The following is a 19,203-nucleotide window of genomic DNA, read 5'->3' as shown; positions in this document are numbered from 1 at the left end:
TTTCTCTCGTCCTATCTATCAAACTATTCTCTTCTCATTTTGCTCCCGTCCTGGCCTTCTTCTTTTCTTTTCCTGGTTTGATCCTCGCTTTCTTTTTTATGCATGCGGACAATTATGTCTCATCCTCTTAATCTGATGTAGAGGTTACCCTTGCTTTGCTAAGGCTGCTGCTATCTATGTAGCAGTTTACGTGTGCTTCTGAAAGTCAGTCTAAAATGTACGAAGTGAAGGTAAGGGCTCCAGAAGCTGATCGGTCCTCTTTGCTCTCTTCCATAGCTCGCTATTCATCTTCCACCCTGGCAGCTCTCGAGCATCCCTGGACACCAGGGCTCTCCCTGTTTGGGGCTGCTGCTGGTTCTGTACCTCCAAATGGCTGAAGGAGTGCTGTGATAAATGGGGGATGTGTGTGAGTTTTTGTAAATCTCATAATAAGAGTCTGAGTAAGAAACACCTATTTAAGAATAATAAAAAAAACAAACTGAAGGAACATTAGGTTAATTTTGTGACACTAACGCACAAAACAGCTCCTGCAATGTTTTGACTCTTTATTTCTGATTCAAGGTTTGATGACTGAGCTAATGCTAGGTTTAAACAGCATCCAGTACTTCTGTTTGTATGACGAGGAAGATTTTTTTCCAGAGGAAAAACTATGATTTCTGAGAAAGTTTGACCTAATTTTATATGTTGCAGGAAGATGGATAACTGAGTTGAATGTCTAATGAGAGATTCACCTTGACAGCAGACTTGGATGTACAGAATTTGTTTATGCCCATTATTAATAACGACAACACTTTACATGTTGTATAGAATCAAAATGTAATTTTACTCAGCATGTAATATAACACCTTACAGTATGGAAGATGTTACAAATATTTGCATTGTGAACCTTTACCATTATCTGAAAATCTCTTTAGATTCTGAAGACTTACAGTAGTCTGTGGTCAGGTCTTCTGCCTGACCTTGACTCTGTCACAGCTTCTGAATAGTAGGACAAGATTTGTTGTAACAATATGTTTCTTGACTTATGATGAAAATAAAAGAATACATTGTCATTTCAATATATATTCATAATAAACAAAGTTTTCTGAGCAATACAGTAAAGAATATTTAGTTTTTTTGCTCTGATTACAAAAAGTGGCACTTAAAGTTATCCTTCAGCATGAGTTTCCAAAGTTAAATCTATAAGGAAGTTTATCCATAACCGGGCGAGGGAGTACTTAAATTTGTCACACATCTGTGTTACTTAAAAGTAAAATTATGTAAGAATGCTCAGTCTTCTGGACAACACAGAAAACGAGACTAAACCATTTTTGCAATTTTGGAAGAACATCATGTCTCAAATTTCATGGTAGAGAAACTCTTTCTTTGAGTTACTGGATGTTTCACTCAGGACTCCTCTTTTAAAAGCTGATAAATAAAAGGGTGCTACTTTTTTCACTTAAACTGTCAGTGATTTTCCAAAGATTAATTTTTTTATTCTTTTATTTGGTTCAGCATACCTCCTAAAGAACTGAAAATGCTCAACTGTTGCTCTAATGCTCTTTACAATGTGAAAATAGTGGTTATCTGCTGGTGGGTGTTTTGGTTTGTCTGGAGTCCCGGGTCCATTTGGTGTCAGTGAGGAAAGGCTGACCCTTGTTTCTGCCGTCCCGAAGTGGGAGATGTGAGGGAGAGATTCAGAACTGATTGATTGTTGTAAATCTGGAAGGAGAATTCAAGTAGAAAATGCTTTATGTTTGTAGTCAATACAGTTTCCAAGGTTTTTGATTGAGATCTTTGCAGGCTTCTTTCTGATATCTGAACCATCCTTTATATTGCTCTCACTGCATATTTAATTGGCTATTAGGAGAGGCAAGTTTTCTCAGTACGTGTTTTTCTGTAGCTCATTTGTCATGCATTACATTATTTGCTTGACTTGAAAAGATTTCACAGCAAAGTGTGTAGGAATTTGCTGTCTTAGTTTGTGATACAGTTCATATTCACAGGGCCTCTCGATTTAAGACATCACAGCATAGTATAACAAAAATGCCGTTATTCATACCACTGATTATAGAAAGTATAGGAATATTAGCAAAGCTTCCGGAATGAAAATAGGCATTTATTAAAAATTGGTTACTGCTAAGGATGAGAGCCATTTATGAATAAATTGTCTCTGTTCTTAAGATTGACTTTTTCCACTCATAGTCCAATAAAACATATGTACTAGGGAATGCACAAAGAACCACTATGTACTTTGCCTTCCAGGAAGCATATGGGAGAAGTTTCATAAGTAAAAGCAGTTTTTGAATTAGTTTTTCCTATCCTCACCTTTTTCTGAGTTACAATCATGGCTTAAACTCAGTGCCGTGGTTTTATGTTGGCTTTTAAAGATCAAAACCTTGACGTGCAGTCCCAGTGTGGGAGGGAAAAGAAAAGGCTCTGGAAAAAGTTGTGGAAGTAGCAGTCACTGGCAGTGAAAGTTTCCCCTGTGAAATGTTTGTGAAATTCATTTGTGGAAACTCTTTAGTACCTCAAAATTCATGTTACTGGGTAGGGAGCTTTGATTACATCTTTTGGCTAAACCACTGTTTGTTCTTCACGGAGTATAGCCATGATAAGAGGAACAGTCCCCAATTTAACTCGAGGTAAATTGCTCCATTTTTGCGACGTTCGCATCAAGTCCATTTGTCTTGTACCATCAATCGTTATGACAAAATTAGTTCTTTCCAGCTCCAAGTCGTGCTGGGACGCAGTACAGAAGAGCCGTTTTTGCTGCCTCCCTTGCTGCATCAAGACCAGGAAGCCTAATGTGCAGCTGCAGCTCAAGAAATGATTATAGCCCTTCCTCTATTAGCCTGCACTCTCATTAACTTATTTCTTAATTATTGAACTCTCAATTCCCCATACTGCCGAAACAGGGGCTATCTCCGCTAGATCCTTGCACACAAGATTGCTCCTAGAACTAAAAAAGCAGTGTGGTGCTGTAGCTTTGAAGAGAGTAGTCAGTACCAGGAAACCCCTCGTCTCTGCCCAGCTCTCCGGCGGTACTGGAGCGTGTCTTTGCAGGTTCACTTTGCTCCTGGGAGCCAGGTCTGAGACAGACCGGCGGAGTTTGCTTTGCTTTACACTGTTGCTGTTCAGCAAAAAATGCTGTTCTTCGAATTGCTTCTCATAGATGGCAGTTAGTTTTCCACAATTTGTTCATTCCTTGTTAAAAATGCAAATAAAAATATTATATATGGCCCAAGTGAAACCTACTGTATGCGGTAGAACAGCCACAGATAGGAACGCCATCAGCAAAGCACCCTTGTGGAAAAAGAGAAAGAAATGTGAACACTCACTAGGGATATTTTTGAACAACTCATTTCATTTGAAGTAGCTTCACTTCCTGGTATTAATCTAAAAATGAAAGAAATTTCTATGCATATGGAGGTGTACCAAAGGGACAGAAATGCTGCTAGATAGAGAGGATTTCAGCTAGAAAGCATATAAGTGCTTTTGGCTGTTAACCTAGTTCTTTGATATTTAGTGGTGACGTTTATTTCTACATATTGATATACATGAATCTTATGGCTTTAGAAATAATACAGTGACTTTTACATAAAATATTTTAACACTGCTTGGTCTCCTGGAGCAGCTTGGGAGTACAGATAATGCTTTAAAGATGTCCTTGGTTCAGCGAACTTGCAAAGAGTTTGATTTTTCAGAAATACCAATCTGCTTCCCGCTGACGCGCGATTTCCCGTGGACGGCAGTCTGCTTTGGAGTAGGGCCGTGGCTATGAGCAGGTATGGCTGTGTGACAGGAGAACTGTCAACTGCTTGCTTTGCGTCAAAATAGTTAAAAACAAATTTCCAATCCTGACAGCACTGCTGTCAGTTTGGGACAGTGGTCTATCAGAGAAGCATGAATAAATCACTCTACAAAGGATAAAGAATGATCATCTTGATAAAGAACTGATCTAAAGCAGGATCAAAAAGAAAAAACATGTTGACTTTATCGGTGGCTTCAAAATGACTTTAAACTATTAGATATTAATAAATGATTTAGCATTTTTTAAAAATACATTGCCAAAAATAAAATGTTACTTAATTTCAGTGTTCCTTCAACATACTCCTTTAGTTTTCTCTGGCAGATATATTTGTTTCTAGTCACAAATTTGCAGATTGCCTTGGAAGCCAGCCTCGGTGGCTTCCCACCCATCATTCCGCGTCCTCAGGAGGCGTCAGGGCAGCTGACACTCAGCTCTTCCCGCAGGTACTTGAAAATGTGGGTGGCAATGGGGACTGTGAAGACTTTGATTTGCCAGTCCTACTTATCTTTTATAACTGTGTTGCTATTGCACTGTTTTAAAGTACGCAAAGGATATCCACGTTATAAGGATGAGCATGTTTTCCTGTAAATCCCCTAAATAATGTAACACCGATAAGTTAAACTGTTAGGTATTTAGTCCTGATGTGGTACATGCTTTGAGAAAACATGTATTATTAAAAAATAAAGGATTATATTTGTTAGATTCATCTTGTAGCGGTTCTGCTTCTCTTTCAGTCAGTTGTCCTTCGGGGCAGTGCCCACATGCATATCGTAGGCAGACCGCGATCCCGTGAGGCAGCAGCGTCCACCTTGTGAGGTGCCGTCACTCGGTTTTCTAATTAACGGTGCGGGGCTATTCAGGTGTGAAACTGCTTCCTTCGTGTCGAGCCGTCCCCCTTTGCCTGGCAAGTCACGGCGCAGAAACCGATGTTTACTGTGATTACAGCTGTTGGCCCAACCAGTTGTTGCTGGGAACAAAGTTAACCTTTTGCACATGTCTGTAAAGAAAATGTGGAAATCGGTCTCTAAACTTGTTCAGATGTGAGAAGAGCCGGCATTTATGTTCAGCAACAGGAAGCCAACTAGTCATAGTTTCTTTACTAAAATGCGAGTCCTTCGTGGTTACACCATACTGTTACGCTATTTTTGGAAAGGACAGGCAGTAAGACGAGCAGTGCCACCTCAGCTCAGCAGGCTGTTAGATGCTATGTCTGCAATGCGGTCAGTGATATAAGCTTGTGTTGGCAGACCTGCATGAGCCATCGCCCGTGAGTGCGTAGAGGCCTCCTGCACCATGCGGCGTGGGTGCTGCAGCACCTGCCTTCACGCGAGCAAAACTTATCAGGAGGGAAACTGCCACCTTTGAATGAGTGTAATCTACTTACTTCAGATCTAGGAGATTTAGACAAAATAATAATCACAGCAGTCAGTATCTCCTTGAAATGCAGATTATTTTCTTACCTCTCTGGATTTGCCGTTGCTGCCTGTGGCTGGACTGGCCTTGCTCTTGCTTTGCGTTTACATTAGCGGGTGGTGCGCTCCAGAAGCGTGTCTGCAAAGCCGTGGGTGCTGCGGACCTGCCGTCGGCTCTGTGAGCATGCCGGGGCTTTGCTCTGGATGTGCTCCAGCTAGGTCCCTTGGAGCGGTGCTCGAGCACTTGGCGCAGCGTGTCCTGGAGTGCCGTGTCGCGTTCGGCAGCGCCCCAAGGGACAACGGTGCCTGCACTCACAGGCAGCTAAGCGGTGTGAACCGAAGGTGGTAGGAGGAGACCATCAGCTTCAAGACGAACTCTGACCCCAATTAGAACAGTGATCAGTGTGCTTGTGTAACGGCTCACCGAATTGCGGCCATCAGTAAAATGCAGTAAGTGCAGAAAGACGCTTATTGCACCAGGATGCCTATGAGTCTAGTAGAGCTTGTTGCTGACTTTTTAGGGCTTGTTTTGTAGAAGGATGCAGCTGGCATTCCCCAGTGAATTCTTTCCTTGTTTCCTTTTTTATGAAGCCTACAGCAGTATAATTCTATCTGAATAACTGCTTTGCTTTTAGGAGCATCAGTTATGTCAATAAAAAGGGGTTGCTGAAGAGTCAGAGAAACAGAAATCTCTTATTTACTTCTAACTTGTCTGTATTTCTGGTTGGAGTAAAGGCAGTTCTCTACTTTCAAGGCGATTTTGGCCCAGTAGCAGAAACTCTGGCCACATCCTAGGTAGGCATCTGTTTTGTTGCATTTGGTTACAGTGGATATAGCATCAGGTTACCTCCCCTTCTGGGAAGCTATTTCACTCTGCTGACAGTGTGGTCTTGTTTTTTTAAAAATGTTGGTAGCACATAGAGAAAATTCACGTTCTTACAAAGAGGTAATCTGCAATAATTGTGAGAACATTAGGAAATAAACCTCAACAGGCAGTTCACACTCCTAGTTTGTGCCACTCCATAGTGGAAGCTGTCTTCCAACTTGCTTATGTGCATTCCTTCAGAGAAGGTGCGACTGTCTACCTTATCCCATAAACTCTGTTTGAAATGTGTGCATGGCTCATACGAGTAAGAACACAATAAAAAAGTCTTCTCCAAATAGCTGCCCAATAATTTATTTGGCAGTGTGTGTGGACTGGAAAGAACATTTTGAGATTTGAAAACAGTATTGTATTTTAGGAGCTCCAAAAGCCTTTGAAGCGCGTATCTGGCTGGCACAAAGCAGTACTGAAACACTGGGAGAATGAGCATTGGTTGACTTCCTAATATAATACTGGTGCTTGGGAATTTACAAAATCGTATTATTGGCAGTTAATAAAGACAGTAGATTCCTGTGTGCAGATGACAGCGCAAGGGATTGCCTGGGTACGCTTGGAGGACCTGGCACATCTGAGGACCTGCGTTTGGTTTGTTGCAGTCACCGTCTTGACAGGAATTTAATTGAGGGAGGAAGCTCCGAGTCTGCCCCATCAGCTCCCTGCTCTGTGAAGCATGGTGTTGAAGAGGCCCCTATACCTATTAACAAGCATCAAATGGAAAACTAAATGACTGTGGCAGAAGAGTATGTCACTGCTCTTACCTTTACTTGAGGTGATGCAAAGCTTTCCCCTGAAGCTGGGGGCTCCAGATGTAGCTCCTGTAGATCATTACATGGCATTAAAATCAGGGGCCAGTCAGGTCTGTGACAGACGAATTGTGACAGACAAAATGGCATATGTGGAGCATATGGAAATAATTTGGGTGATTTCCTTCTTCTTATTCCCTTCATTGCGGATGGAAGTGAGAGATTTTGCAGTTCAAGTTTAATACTTTCTAAAATGTTTTGAAAATATGGTAAAATATAGAGGAAGTTTGAGAATAATTTGGTGAATTTCAAAGAAAATTCAGAAATGATATAATCAGAAATAGCACTGAGAGTGGAAGAAAATTAATTCTCAAAAGCCATTTGAAAAGTCTTGTCCATTTAAGTATGATTTCCATTACAGATTTGCCCTGCTTTAAGCTGCTAGCCAAATAATAGTTGCTAACATTTTCAACCTCATCAAATTAAGGTATGGTAATATTCCCACTTAAGGATAAGGTAAAAATCCCCTTAGCCTACTGTTGAAAGACTTGGGAATTGCAGTTCTTTGATTCTTTCTTTTTCTTTTTTTCTTTCTTGGATGTAGAGAAAGTGGGAAGGGACCTGTAGCATAGTCCTCTGTTGTTTGTTTTTAGTAATACTTTTTCTATGTTACCGTGTCCTTCCTCAAACATGAAAGAACTTTGGGTTTTTCATAAATGAATCCTGAAGTAACGTCTAGAACATTAAAGCAGTATTTAGGGCTTAAAATCCCCATGGAAGATGTTATATTCAAGGCTACACTCAAAGCTTTATGAATGGTGAGAGCTGAAGGTGTGAGGGAAGGGTCTTTGTTCTTACAGACTGCAAACCTATTTATACTGTGTAATGAAACACCAGAGAGCGATTTTCATGACACATTTTTGCATCCATCATCTGCTGGATATAAAAATTGATTAGCTTTGGAGTATTTTGATGCAATAGAATTTAATAAGACAATGTAGATGCAGTTCCTTTACAATTCCTCTTTCCACTAAGTGAAATAAATTCCTTCTCAATTATTTTCTGTTTACCTTTCATTTGCGTAAGTTTCAGTTTAAAATAGGAACTGGTGCAGTTTAAGTCATGTATGAAGTTTTTTCTACTGTATGTATTAAAATAGGATTTAAACCTGTGTGTATTGAAATGCTGCAGCAGAAGCTATTACATGCTAGTGCATTATTTCTGTTGGTTGAAGGTGATGGTTCTCCATACAGCTGCCAGAAGTAGAGTCTTCTGCTGCTCCTGTGAGAGTTGAGGGTTGTGTGTGGCTATGGGAAAGGGGAGACACTACTGATCAAGCTTAAATCTTTGGAGTCTCTTGCTCTGCCAGGGAATTCAAGCATTCACATAGTCTCTTCTTCCATTTGTAATGTTGTACCATGTATTTCATTATAGTGGTTTCAGTTTCCCTAAGTATCTTACTGATTTTATATAAACGACATAGGAGAAAACTGTGTTTTAAGCAATAGGGTTACCTTAGTACATGGTTTGGGGAACCTCTGTGGTAGGTGCCATGGCTAGAGTTCACGTGACGCCCCAGGCAGCACTGGCAGGTGTCCTTGGGGCTTCAGGACAGCATCACCGAAGGGAGATGGTGGTTTTGGTCTTTGTGTCTCTGTGGAGTGACACCAGGAGGAATGGCCTTCCGTTATTATCGAACACCAAATGAACTACTGTTTTGTCAGAGTATCTTTCAAATTGGTGCACCTTTCCTTATGTTTTTAAGTCATGCTCAAGATTAGAGGAGGATGCACGTATTTTTGAATCCAGCTTTGTATGAATGCTCCTGTGGATACCAGCAGTTTATCCCACTGGAAGTACTGCGCTGTACAAGTGTGCACTTGAAAGCCACGTACAGCAGAGCGCAAACAGCACGTGTTATGTGCTGCTGGCGCAGAATAAACCGTCGTGATGTGCCTTGGCGTATAATCAATACACATCCCTATGCCTTGGCATATTGCAAGGTGTCTGAATGTGATGATAACGTGGTGGTTCGGTTCTGTGAGGGAGATGGAGAAACGTGGCTCGCTGCCAGCTTTGCTAAGCAGCAGTGCATTCATCTCGGCAACGGTGAATAACAGCACATCCTTCAGCCCTCGCGTGCTGGCCTGCTGTCAGAGGGTACTGGCGTGGGGAGTGACGAGAAATGACAGATCCCAGGCTTTCTGCGTTTCCTAATAGCAGTAGGCAGGCCTGGATTGCTGTTCTTTCACCCCAAAGCCGTGAGGTGATGCTGGAGAGGTGGTGTGGCTGAGTAGGAGCAATTGTAGGTGCCAGAGATGTCAGTGCCAGTGATCTGTGCTGATGGACGCATCTCGGGCTGTTGCTGTATTTTTCCTTGGGGGTGTCCAGGGCTTAGGAGATGTCACTGACTGCTGAAAAAGTGGTTCCTCGGGCATGAAGGAGCCTGGCCGGGCTGGGAGCAGAGCGAGATGGTGTGTTGTACTTGTTTTGTACCTGAACTTTGTTGCACTGAAAAGTCCCAGGGACTCTTTTTCATTTGAGATCTTCAAACATGGTTCTTTATAGGGCAAAACTGGCATTGCTGTGTGATCCCGTGGAGCCTTTTGAGATGAAAAGACAGATTCCTTTAACTTGTCATCTACAGTCTTGTCGCTGCGATGGGGCATTAAATATATATATAATATATATATAATATATATCATGCCAAGAACCTAAGCTACACTAACATCTAGGCTGCCGTAACTATCGTCTGCAAGTATCAAAATAAAGCAATCTATAATAATAAGCAACTTCTATCTTTCCCAGGGGATATCTTGACCTCTTTTGTTTGTTGGGAAGGTGTTGGGAAGAGGAAGAAGGACTAAGCTTCAGAGAGGTGGAGCTGGGCAGTTCCTGAGGGCAGAGCGGTGGCCTGGCCTTGTCGGATCACGGTCTGCTGGGAACCGTGAGTCCCGTCGAGTCTGCCCTCCACGGAGAAAAAATCCCCGTGGCACTAATCTATACACGCGCGTGAACTTCTGGAAGGCTTTAGGCAGTTTTATATACCTGACTGAAGTGCTATATCACTAGGACAACTTTGAAATCCCTGAGTGCCGAAGGATCAAGGGCATCGCTAGTTTTTGAACATCTGTTTCTTCCTCTCCTCCGGATGAGAGTTCCCCTGGGCTCTGCTCCTGCGGCAGACTCCTCTCGCACCATCCCACGCTCAGCTGCTCTCGCTTCCTTCTCCAGCCTCAAATCCTGGTGGCTGAGAGCGCTAAGTTAAAAATACCAACATTTAAAAATTATTAATATTCTAGTTTTCCTGAGGTCACTTGAGAACTGATAAAAGTTTTCCAAAGAATTGTCATCTGAGAGATTTTTCCCAAATAAGAATACATTTAAATACATGGAGTTGTTTTAGTATATGTTATAAATAAGTGTTGTTTTTTCTGTTTCTGTCTTAGGCCTTTTGTATACACTTAAATTTAAATTCAATGTTTATTAATTCTAGAAGGAAATCCAGTATAACTACTATGGGAATGTGGTAAGCTATTTAAAGGTGAGCCCTTCCATTTTGTGTAAAATAATTCTTGAATGTTTGTGGAAAATTAACATACCTGGATGTGATACTAAATTAAGATGACACGAGAACTGCAGGATAGTTTACTGGAAGGTAACCACACCTGTATAAGGATGAACACATTTATTGATTTAGCTCTCTGCAGACCTGCTGATGTGCTGATGGTGGTTTACTTTGCTGCAGCACTGCCGTCTTCCGCAGGCAGCTTTGCAGAGGGCCTTACTGCAAATGGTATTGCAATTCATCACTTCTGAGTTTTCCACTTCTTGTGCTGGCCTTCCTTAATGTACATTACTGTTAAATTGTGGGTGAGTTTTTCTGATGTTTTGATACTGCTTTTGATTTTTGAGCTATGACTTTGTATTTAAACAATAACGCTGGAGGCGGACAGAGCGTGGGAATTAGGGGTAATGCCCCCCCGGGTGAGCAGGCGATTTGCGGTTGCATTACCTGCAGTTAGCCATTAGCGCTGGGGAAGCGCGGTGCTCCGGCAGGAAGAAGGTGTGCATCCCTCCCTCCCTCCCTCCCTGCCGCGGCCCCTTCGCCAGCAGTGCTATTTTGGGGGGCCATGAGGTAACGGCTGGTACCCAAGGCCTGCTCAGCTGGAAGGAAAGCCTGTAGCAGGCTGTGATACGAGGAGTGAGTGTGATGTGACATAATGAGTTTTAAAACTGGACCAAACTTACAAGGCAAGAATTCAAGGGAAAAGAGACACACTAGGAAGCAAAATTGAAACAAGTGCAAAAAGAGAAAGCACATGTCATTAAGGCAAATTAGAAGTGAGGAGTTTACTTGTGTTTCTTGTAGAGGCTCTCTGCTTATCTTCTAACATCTCCGCTTACTGATGCTTTTGCGCAGTCGTAGCTCTGTCGCATGCTGGGGATCCCTGGTGCCAGTAGACGCACCTCTCTGCATTGCAATAACATGCTACCTGCATTTTCACACACTTACGTATTCTTCTGAGAAAAAATATTAGTCCTGTAAGAGACTGGTTGCCAGCACCGTATTGGCAGCTCCTCTGGGATCAAAACCTTTCAATTCGGCTGCTGAACTGGCCCAGTCCTGCTAGAAGAAATGCTAAAATTTGCTGTATTGAGCCCTCTGTGGACTCTGACCTTCTGCGGACTGTTTTTTGATGTTTATCATTCCTGTTCACCAGCTTTGGAAAGACAAAAATATGAAACAATAGTGAGAGGGAAGAGATTTGTTTTTGAATAGTATTTAATGCTTTACATTACCAAGTGATCTCTTTGATCATTATTTTGCTAAAGGTGCAGAAGTGAGCATCAATCATAATATAAATTTTGAAAATTATAAATAATGAAGTTTCCAGATTTGTAGAAGGTTCATATTCACTGTACAGTCAATCTGCTTGCATATAGGAATCATACAAGTGATCAGTATTATAGGTCTTTACTTTCATTGTTTTATCATTACTTTTATTGCTTTATGTTAGTGAAAATAATGACTAAATAATCATGAAAATCCCACAAGTCATATAAACTATATATATTTTACACAGTTCTAGATGTTCCCAAATGCGTCATATCAAAAACAGTGCATAATAAATACTATATAATCCTTATGCTCATTTTTTACCCCAAGTATCTTGCTTTCTTTCCTGGTCTTTTGTCTTGAGCTGCTGCACCGAGAGCTGCAGCAGAATCCTGAGCGGGAGGAAATCACGGTGCAGCAGTTTGGGCTCACGTCGTTCACCCATAGCCAACGGGAACGGTGGTAAACAGGTAGAGCCTCACTCTGTTTCCGTGTTATTGACCTTGGAAAATGTGTTTTCCTCGTGTTTAAACAGCTGTATTTACTTCATGTGTATTCATGAAGTAACATCTGATGACTTCATGAGGAAAAACTGATTTTGCTGGAAAGTGTTTCCAGTGCTAGTCGTGCTGAACAATCAGAGTACATTGTAAATAATGTCGGGGTGGCAGAAGGGAGCCCTCATGTTTGCGATAGCGTGTAAGTAGCAGATGACTTATTTATCGCTTCTTCAATGTGTGGTGTATTTTTAAAGTAGAAAAAATGCCGTGTGAGTCACTGTAATTATTTCAGTAAAGGGAAGTGAAAGGTTTTATCTTGCCTGCGCTTATAAATACTTCCAAATGGGTGAAGTGTTAAGTGGCTCTGTGTTTGGGGTTAAAACACCATTGGGGGAGTGCTGCAAGCAGAGAATAAAATTTGGCGGAGTCTAAACCTTCCCCGGGGAAGGGCGCTCAGCACCGTGGAGCCCCAAATCACGGAAATGTTGCTTTTCTTGCAGGATCCGTTTCACCAAAATTATTATCATTAGCCTGTGAAGAGGCCTTAGGAGCATCAGAGCGGGAGCAGGAGCGTGGTGATGCGCAGCCAGGAGCGAGGTGGGGGCGGCAGGATTACAAATTAGTAATATTTGCATGGATTGTGGCTGTTTTCCCTTGCGCATCTTGTCAGTGACAACGTGCAGTGCTTAAGAGCAAGAACAGTGATTATACACCCACTGCGTAGTTGTGATACTCCTGATCTTTGTTGTTTAACTTTTAAGGTGAATCAAATGCGTATGAGAATTGCTTCAGTGAGTTTAGTGAAAACTAATTAATGTCTTGCTCCCATCAGAGAATGAAGGCGCATGGGTAAAAGCATAAACTGCTCGTTCCGACCAGCCTCAGCCGAATAGGTATTTGTCTGCATTCCCCTCTTCTGCCCGCCTCCGTGCTGTGTCTCCTGTCCGTCCGTAACCGTGCAGTTGCACACGTCAGGTTCACGGCGGGGTGGTGGCCATGCTGCCTACCAGGACGCGAGTAGTAGGTGCTGGGGATGTTTGTGATGTGTGCTAGAAAGTGGACCGAGGACGACCGAATCCGTGCGAGCCTGCACGCGGGACAGTGTGCTGCGTCCGGGGGTAATGAATTGACAGAGCTCTCTGGCGATGGGGATGTCACTTCAACAAGCTAGTGACATTTTTTCTTTGATTCGAGCAATAAATGTGTTCACTGTGGGACCGATGGCTCTAGAGTCAAGTCCCACCGATGACCAGTGCGGGAGTCAGCTGTGTTACACATGCACCCATAATTAACAAGCTCTGATGACTTCTTATTCAGGTAGAGTTTGCCAATTCCAGATCAGCTGCTTTTTTACGATTTGGTCCTTATGTCACTGTCTTCCTGTGGCGAAAAACTGCCTCCTTTCTGGGGAGGGACTAGAGTGTTTAAGAAAAAAACATAATGCAACATGAAATATCTGTTGAACTTCTGCTCTGAAATTTTATTGGTCTTTAAGGTGAGCTCGGCATATTGCTATCCAGTGATAGTCTGTTTTTCTAGAAGCCAAAGTGACTGGAATTACCAGATAGCCTAAAGGAGTTTACGCTGTCGTAATTTGTCTTGCTCCATGGCTGTAGTAAAACTTGTACAGAAACCACTTTGATCACTGAAGCACAAATAACAACCCCCAAAATAAATCTAGAAATCTTCCAAAGTAGCACACGTCATTACTGGTGTCGGGGCTGTGACTGTGAATGCCCGGCGTTGACGACGGTGATGCCCAGTTGATATGTCCCCCGTGACCCCTCCTGTACAAAACCAGCCTTCCACAAGTGAAGTGGCTTTCCAGGAAGGCCCAGAAAAAAGTTAAATTTATTGTAATTTAATTAGTACAATTAGTTCTTGTAGTTTAATACTATAATACAGACAAAGTACCAGCTTTTATAATTTCTGAAGTCAAATGACCCAAATTAAACGAAGTACAGAGATTTAATTGTCTGATGAGCAGATCACATATCAGCAAATCCCAGAGCATCACTTGATATACTTGAGGCACTATGCGTAGAAGATCTACAGGATGAACTGATTTGGAAATTGAATAATCTTTCTCCGGAGAGGACAGTCCCACCACACGATTGCCTGTGAACCTGAGGGGAGACGTTGCAGCAGATTCTTTTAGTGTCAGTAGAGACAAATGTGAATAAAAAGAGAAGTAAAAGCATTCCTCACTTTATGGGACATTAACTTATGTTGAGTCACTGTGAAAAATTTGAAGAAGGACATATGGTGTTCCCAGATTTTATGACCGGATTTATGATAACTTAGATTGGTCCGTTGCAAAAGATAGGCTACATGACTTCTTCATTAATATCCCTGGTTCTCATATAACCCTTAGCTGCTTTGTGTACCGTAGCACACCTTGTAGAATAACAAGAGCAATGGTTAAAAAACCTCAGCTCCTGGCAGGTACTGCAGCATGACAAACACTGTTCCTTCATATGCCATTTGCACTATAAAATAGTGTTAAACTGTAAACAAGGGAGTAGCCTTTCTTTGTCTTGTCATTTCACTACCGATGTCCATTTTTGAACATTTTTTGCAATGATCTTTTGTAATAGTTCTTTTCCAGTTCTCAAAATTACATCTCTTATAATTAAAATCCCTGTTGTGAAATACAAGACAAGCAGAATTTATTCCAGCTTATATATACTCTGGAATATGATGTTAAGCTCTGGAAAACAGCTCTGTAAGTGCTGTTGAGCTTTGTACTTTGTTTTGAGCCTTTCTGGTTTTCGGTCTTCCATGGTTGGCTGTCAGATGCTGGGTTTGACACAGTGATTCTTCTATGGACAATTAGGTTTTTGAAGAAACCTTTTCTATGCCTTGGAAGTCGAGCAGTTCAGAATGCTTGTTTTTGAACGTTGTCCTGGAGTGGCCATGGCCACGCTCCTTTAGGTACCTCTGGTTAAACAAGGGTGTCTTCATGGATGATAACTAGTAAAGCTATTTTTCATGTGAACTCTGAGTCTAAATCATGTAGATGGCTACACTTATAACTAATTAGATGGCTGAAATTGTGAACGAGTGCACACGGGTACTTCTTTCCGTTGTCTAGGGCTTTGAAGCTCATTAAAGAGATGAGCAGCTTGGGCCTCCGAGATCGCGCGGGTTGCCTGGCTCGCTCCGCCCCGTCTGCGGCAGGGGAGGAGGTCTGAGGCTGACCTGGTAGGACGGCTGCCGGCAGACTTCCCCGGTTCTCATCGAAGCGATGTCAAGACGGTCGCATACATATATAGTTGCTGTTCACACTGTGACTTCTGCCTTCAGATCGCGTGATCAGTGGGAATACCACGAACCTTTCAGCTATACCACAGAAATCGGTGGTGTGCTGCATTTTTCTGTATTCTCTGCTTACGTTGTGTTTTGAAAGCTTTGATCACAGTTATGTTTTATGTATTTTTTTCTTAATGTCAGCGAGGCAGGAGAAAAGGTTAAAGAGTTTTGTTGTGATAGGTTATGGTTGAGGAAGGAAGAAACTGTATGGACAGTCTGACTTTAGGGACCTTATTTGTTCATTCTGTTGACTCTTAACTGAAAAGTTACAGGTATTGACCAGGAGTAACCAAGTGTTTCTCCTAAAGAAATGTGGCATTTGCTGGACTCATTGATTTTTTCGAATAATACAGGGAAAAAATGATAAACTGTACTTGAGTGAGAATTAGAGAATACAGGGGATATAAATGCAAAAATAAATCACCTATTCAGGAATGTTTTAGTGAAGCTTCAGATTTGCAGTCTTGCAAAGAAGATGCACTAAAAACATACATAATTTATTCTCACTTTACATGTAATTGAGGTCACTACTGTGTGTGTACACCTCTGCTGAAAAAAGTAAATACTTGCTCTCCTGTCCGTTCTGGAAGTGCTTTCCTGAATTCAGATGACAGTGATAACCATAGAGTCAGAAAATCATAAAATATTGAAATATCAAAAAAGTGGAAAGTATTTTAAGTCACAGTGATTAAGAATGTGTTAAAATAAAATGGCTTATGTTGGTAGGTTGATACAGGTATTTTTGTATTTTTGAAATATGTCAGATCTGATATGAGTACACATTATTTTGGGATGTCCTTTGAACTAAGCAAATAACTTGAATTTGCTTTCACAAAATCAGCACTGTTGGATATCTGTTGTTCACTTTGCCTTAATTTCTACATTTTCAGAACATAGGTAGAATTATTCACCTCCCTCTCTTCCAGCGAATGGGCATACAAGGCAGGCAGTGCTGGACAATGTTTTCTTCATTTTTGAGAAACCACCAAAGATGGGAAGGTCTTGGAGGCCTGTCATTTCAGAGGCCTATGTACTTAAACCACAGAATTTGGCATTTGACACATTTAAAAGACTTATTTGAACTATATGTTTACTATTTTACATGATTATATATCAATGGCACTGCTTCTTGTATGTAACTAAGAATTTTCTGTTTCAGATATCTGGAAATGTTCAAGTTGAAACGGTTTGGCATTGATTTCTCAGTGTATTAACAAACAGGCGCAAGGAGACCTGCGGGGTTCGGGGAGCAGTAAATGCAATGGTGCACTTTTCTCTGGATTTTTTGTGATGCTCTCTTAGCAAGAAAACAGCATTCTGAATTCCCATCGCCTCTTAGGCTTTTAATTTGGGAGCTTTAAGAGATTAATAACCTATTTGCATGTATCCTCTTCGGGAAGCCTAAAGCCCATTTTCCTCCAGACGTTCCTTTTGCAGATTTTCTTAAAGATTAACTCTCCCCCCTTTTTTTTCCTCCTCTTTCCCTTTTGGCAGCTGTAAGACCAAGGTCTACGCTGACGAGCTCCCCAACACGAGCGTAGTCATCGTGTTCCACAACGAAGCCTGGAGCACCTTGCTTCGGACCGTGTACAGCGTCATTAACCGGTCACCGCATCACCTGCTGGCCGAGATCATCCTGGTCGACGATGCCAGTGAAAGAGGTGCGTTTCCATCCCCGCTGGGCTCTGGCCGGGTATTCGATAACACGAGAAGAGAATCACGTTTCACCTTTCCCTTTAGCCTCATGATTGAGGATCCTGCAGAAAGGGTTGTAAAACGCGGTTCCATTTACTCCTAATGCAGCGAAGGTGCAGCTCTCAGCGGGGGGGTCTGATTGCTCCCGGGATTTGTTTGTTGCACAAATGGACTCTCGTATATGTGGGGAGGGTTAAAATGCATTTTCAAATGGTAACCAAGAAAAAGGTCGTAAGTCTATATACAGTGCTCCTAGCCAGAATGTCATTAGTGCCATTTACACGATCAATTATCATTTCATTGTTTCATACCGTTGTAAAAGGCAGAACTCTCTCACACATCTCTGCCTCTGTTCCTCTTTCTGTCTCTCAAAAGAGCCCTGTTCTGTGTGTTAAGCTTTCCCAAAGGTCAGGACTGAGCCAATTTCCTTGCATTGTTGTTTCAAAAAGCCAGTGTATGTTGTTAATTTCATTTGGTTTTGTATTTTTTTAGTTAACAATGATTGGGCTTTTTGATAGTTTTAAAAAAAATCAGGATTTAGAAACAGTACTGTCTACAAGTGAAAATGTTATTGTTTGGAAATGGAGTCATATTCTAAAAATGGAACTGATGGAATGGGAAACAAACTTGCCTAGAATAGCCAGGTGTTTCAAATACCATTCTTTTGATGGCAAATACAGCACACTCATAATGACTCAATTGATTAAAAAAAGAAACCTGATAGTCTCATCCTGTGTGCTTAGTTGGAATTAGTTTTATGTTTCTTTTTAAGAAGTTGAAGATTTTGGTAAATTACAAGAAACACCTTTGAAGAGGACAGGAAGTTCTTTGCAGTGCAGAATATGGTGTTGGGCGAATGCTGCTTTTTTTGTAGTATGGAGAAGTCATACAATATATTTCCAAATGTAGCAGTACCCAGGATGCAGATCCACTTTTCACCCTCCCCACCTTTCACGCACAATAGGGTTCCCTTGCTTCCCCCATTCTGTCTTATAAAGAGGATGCAAGTTAAGACATCCTTTATTTCTGCTCCATATAGCAATAGCATCCTTCTAATTACTCTCCTGGGTTTCCATGCTCCCAAAATGAGTAGGCTTAATATTTCTTCATGCTAGAAGGTAGAGAAAGGCTTTAGACCAAGTGACTAAATTTTTTTTAGAAGCAAAGAATATGGGAATCATAAGTGCTTGAATAGTGAAATTCATCAAAAATAGCCATATTTGTAATTAGCCGTTAACAAATTAGCAGAAGCGTAATCATTTTGCACTCAATGTTGATTGCTATTTTTGGAAACTGATCAAGCATTGTTTAAAATCTGTTTATTTCTGTGATATTTCCGTGAAATGTTCAGGTGTGTGTTTGTGTATATGTACAGACTGCTCTATGTGTGGCTGTGCTGGGCAGAGTTCGGCTCCAGACCTCCCAGTCTCAGCTCCCAGGCTTCAGAAGAGCTGTAGATGTGTCACAGTCTATTTCTTGTATTAGGCTTTAGCCTTTAGTCTGCCAATATTTATGCACTGCTGGATGTTGCAGGAGCAATCTGTGGAGTGACTAGCATGACACGTAAACTGTACAGTTATATTTGGAATCCTCCTCAGTTGCTGAACATAACTGAAACAAAATGTTTTTCTTCTATTTTTCTGATTTTCCAATTATATTTGGCAGATTTTTTGAAGACCTCACTAGAGAACTATGTGAAAAATTTGGAAGTGTCGATAAAAATCATCCGGATGGAGCAGAGGTCGGGACTGATCCGTGCTCGGCTCAGAGGCGCCGCAGCGTCCAAAGGCCAGGTCATAACCTTCCTCGACGCGCACTGCGAATGCACGGTGGGCTGGCTGGAGCCCCTCCTGGCCAGGATAAAGGAGGACAGGTAAGGGCTGCGGCCGCGGTGCGGGGGCCCGCGGAGCTGAAAGCCCGGCCCCGCTCACCAGCCCACGGCGCTCGGCGGCATTGCGGTCCCCGAGGTCCACGCTTCGTCCGATGGAGCAGCGGCCGTGCATGTGTTGTGATACCAGCCCGCCA

General features: G+C 41.9%; 1 protein-coding gene across 4 annotated transcripts in view; it reads left to right on the top strand.

The window, feature by feature from the left end:
* GALNT13 (polypeptide N-acetylgalactosaminyltransferase 13) overlaps positions 1-19,203 on the top strand; it is a 157,939-nt gene that overhangs the window by 59,324 nt on the left and 79,412 nt on the right. For all 4 annotated transcript variants that reach the window (XM_026103041.2, XM_026103042.2, XM_026103043.2 and 1 more), the window contains 2 exons: positions 16,978-17,144; positions 18,844-19,051. In XM_026103041.2, coding sequence (XP_025958826.1) covers positions 16,978-17,144; positions 18,844-19,051 — 375 coding nt within the window. The remainder of the gene's footprint in view (positions 1-16,977; positions 17,145-18,843; positions 19,052-19,203) is intronic.

Source organism: Dromaius novaehollandiae, chromosome 7 (assembly GCF_036370855.1).
Source record: "Dromaius novaehollandiae isolate bDroNov1 chromosome 7, bDroNov1.hap1, whole genome shotgun sequence".
Classification (NCBI taxonomy): domain Eukaryota; kingdom Metazoa; phylum Chordata; class Aves; order Casuariiformes; family Dromaiidae; genus Dromaius; species Dromaius novaehollandiae.
Note: the sequence above shows the minus strand (reverse complement) of the source record. Positions and strands in the feature narration are given on the sequence as shown.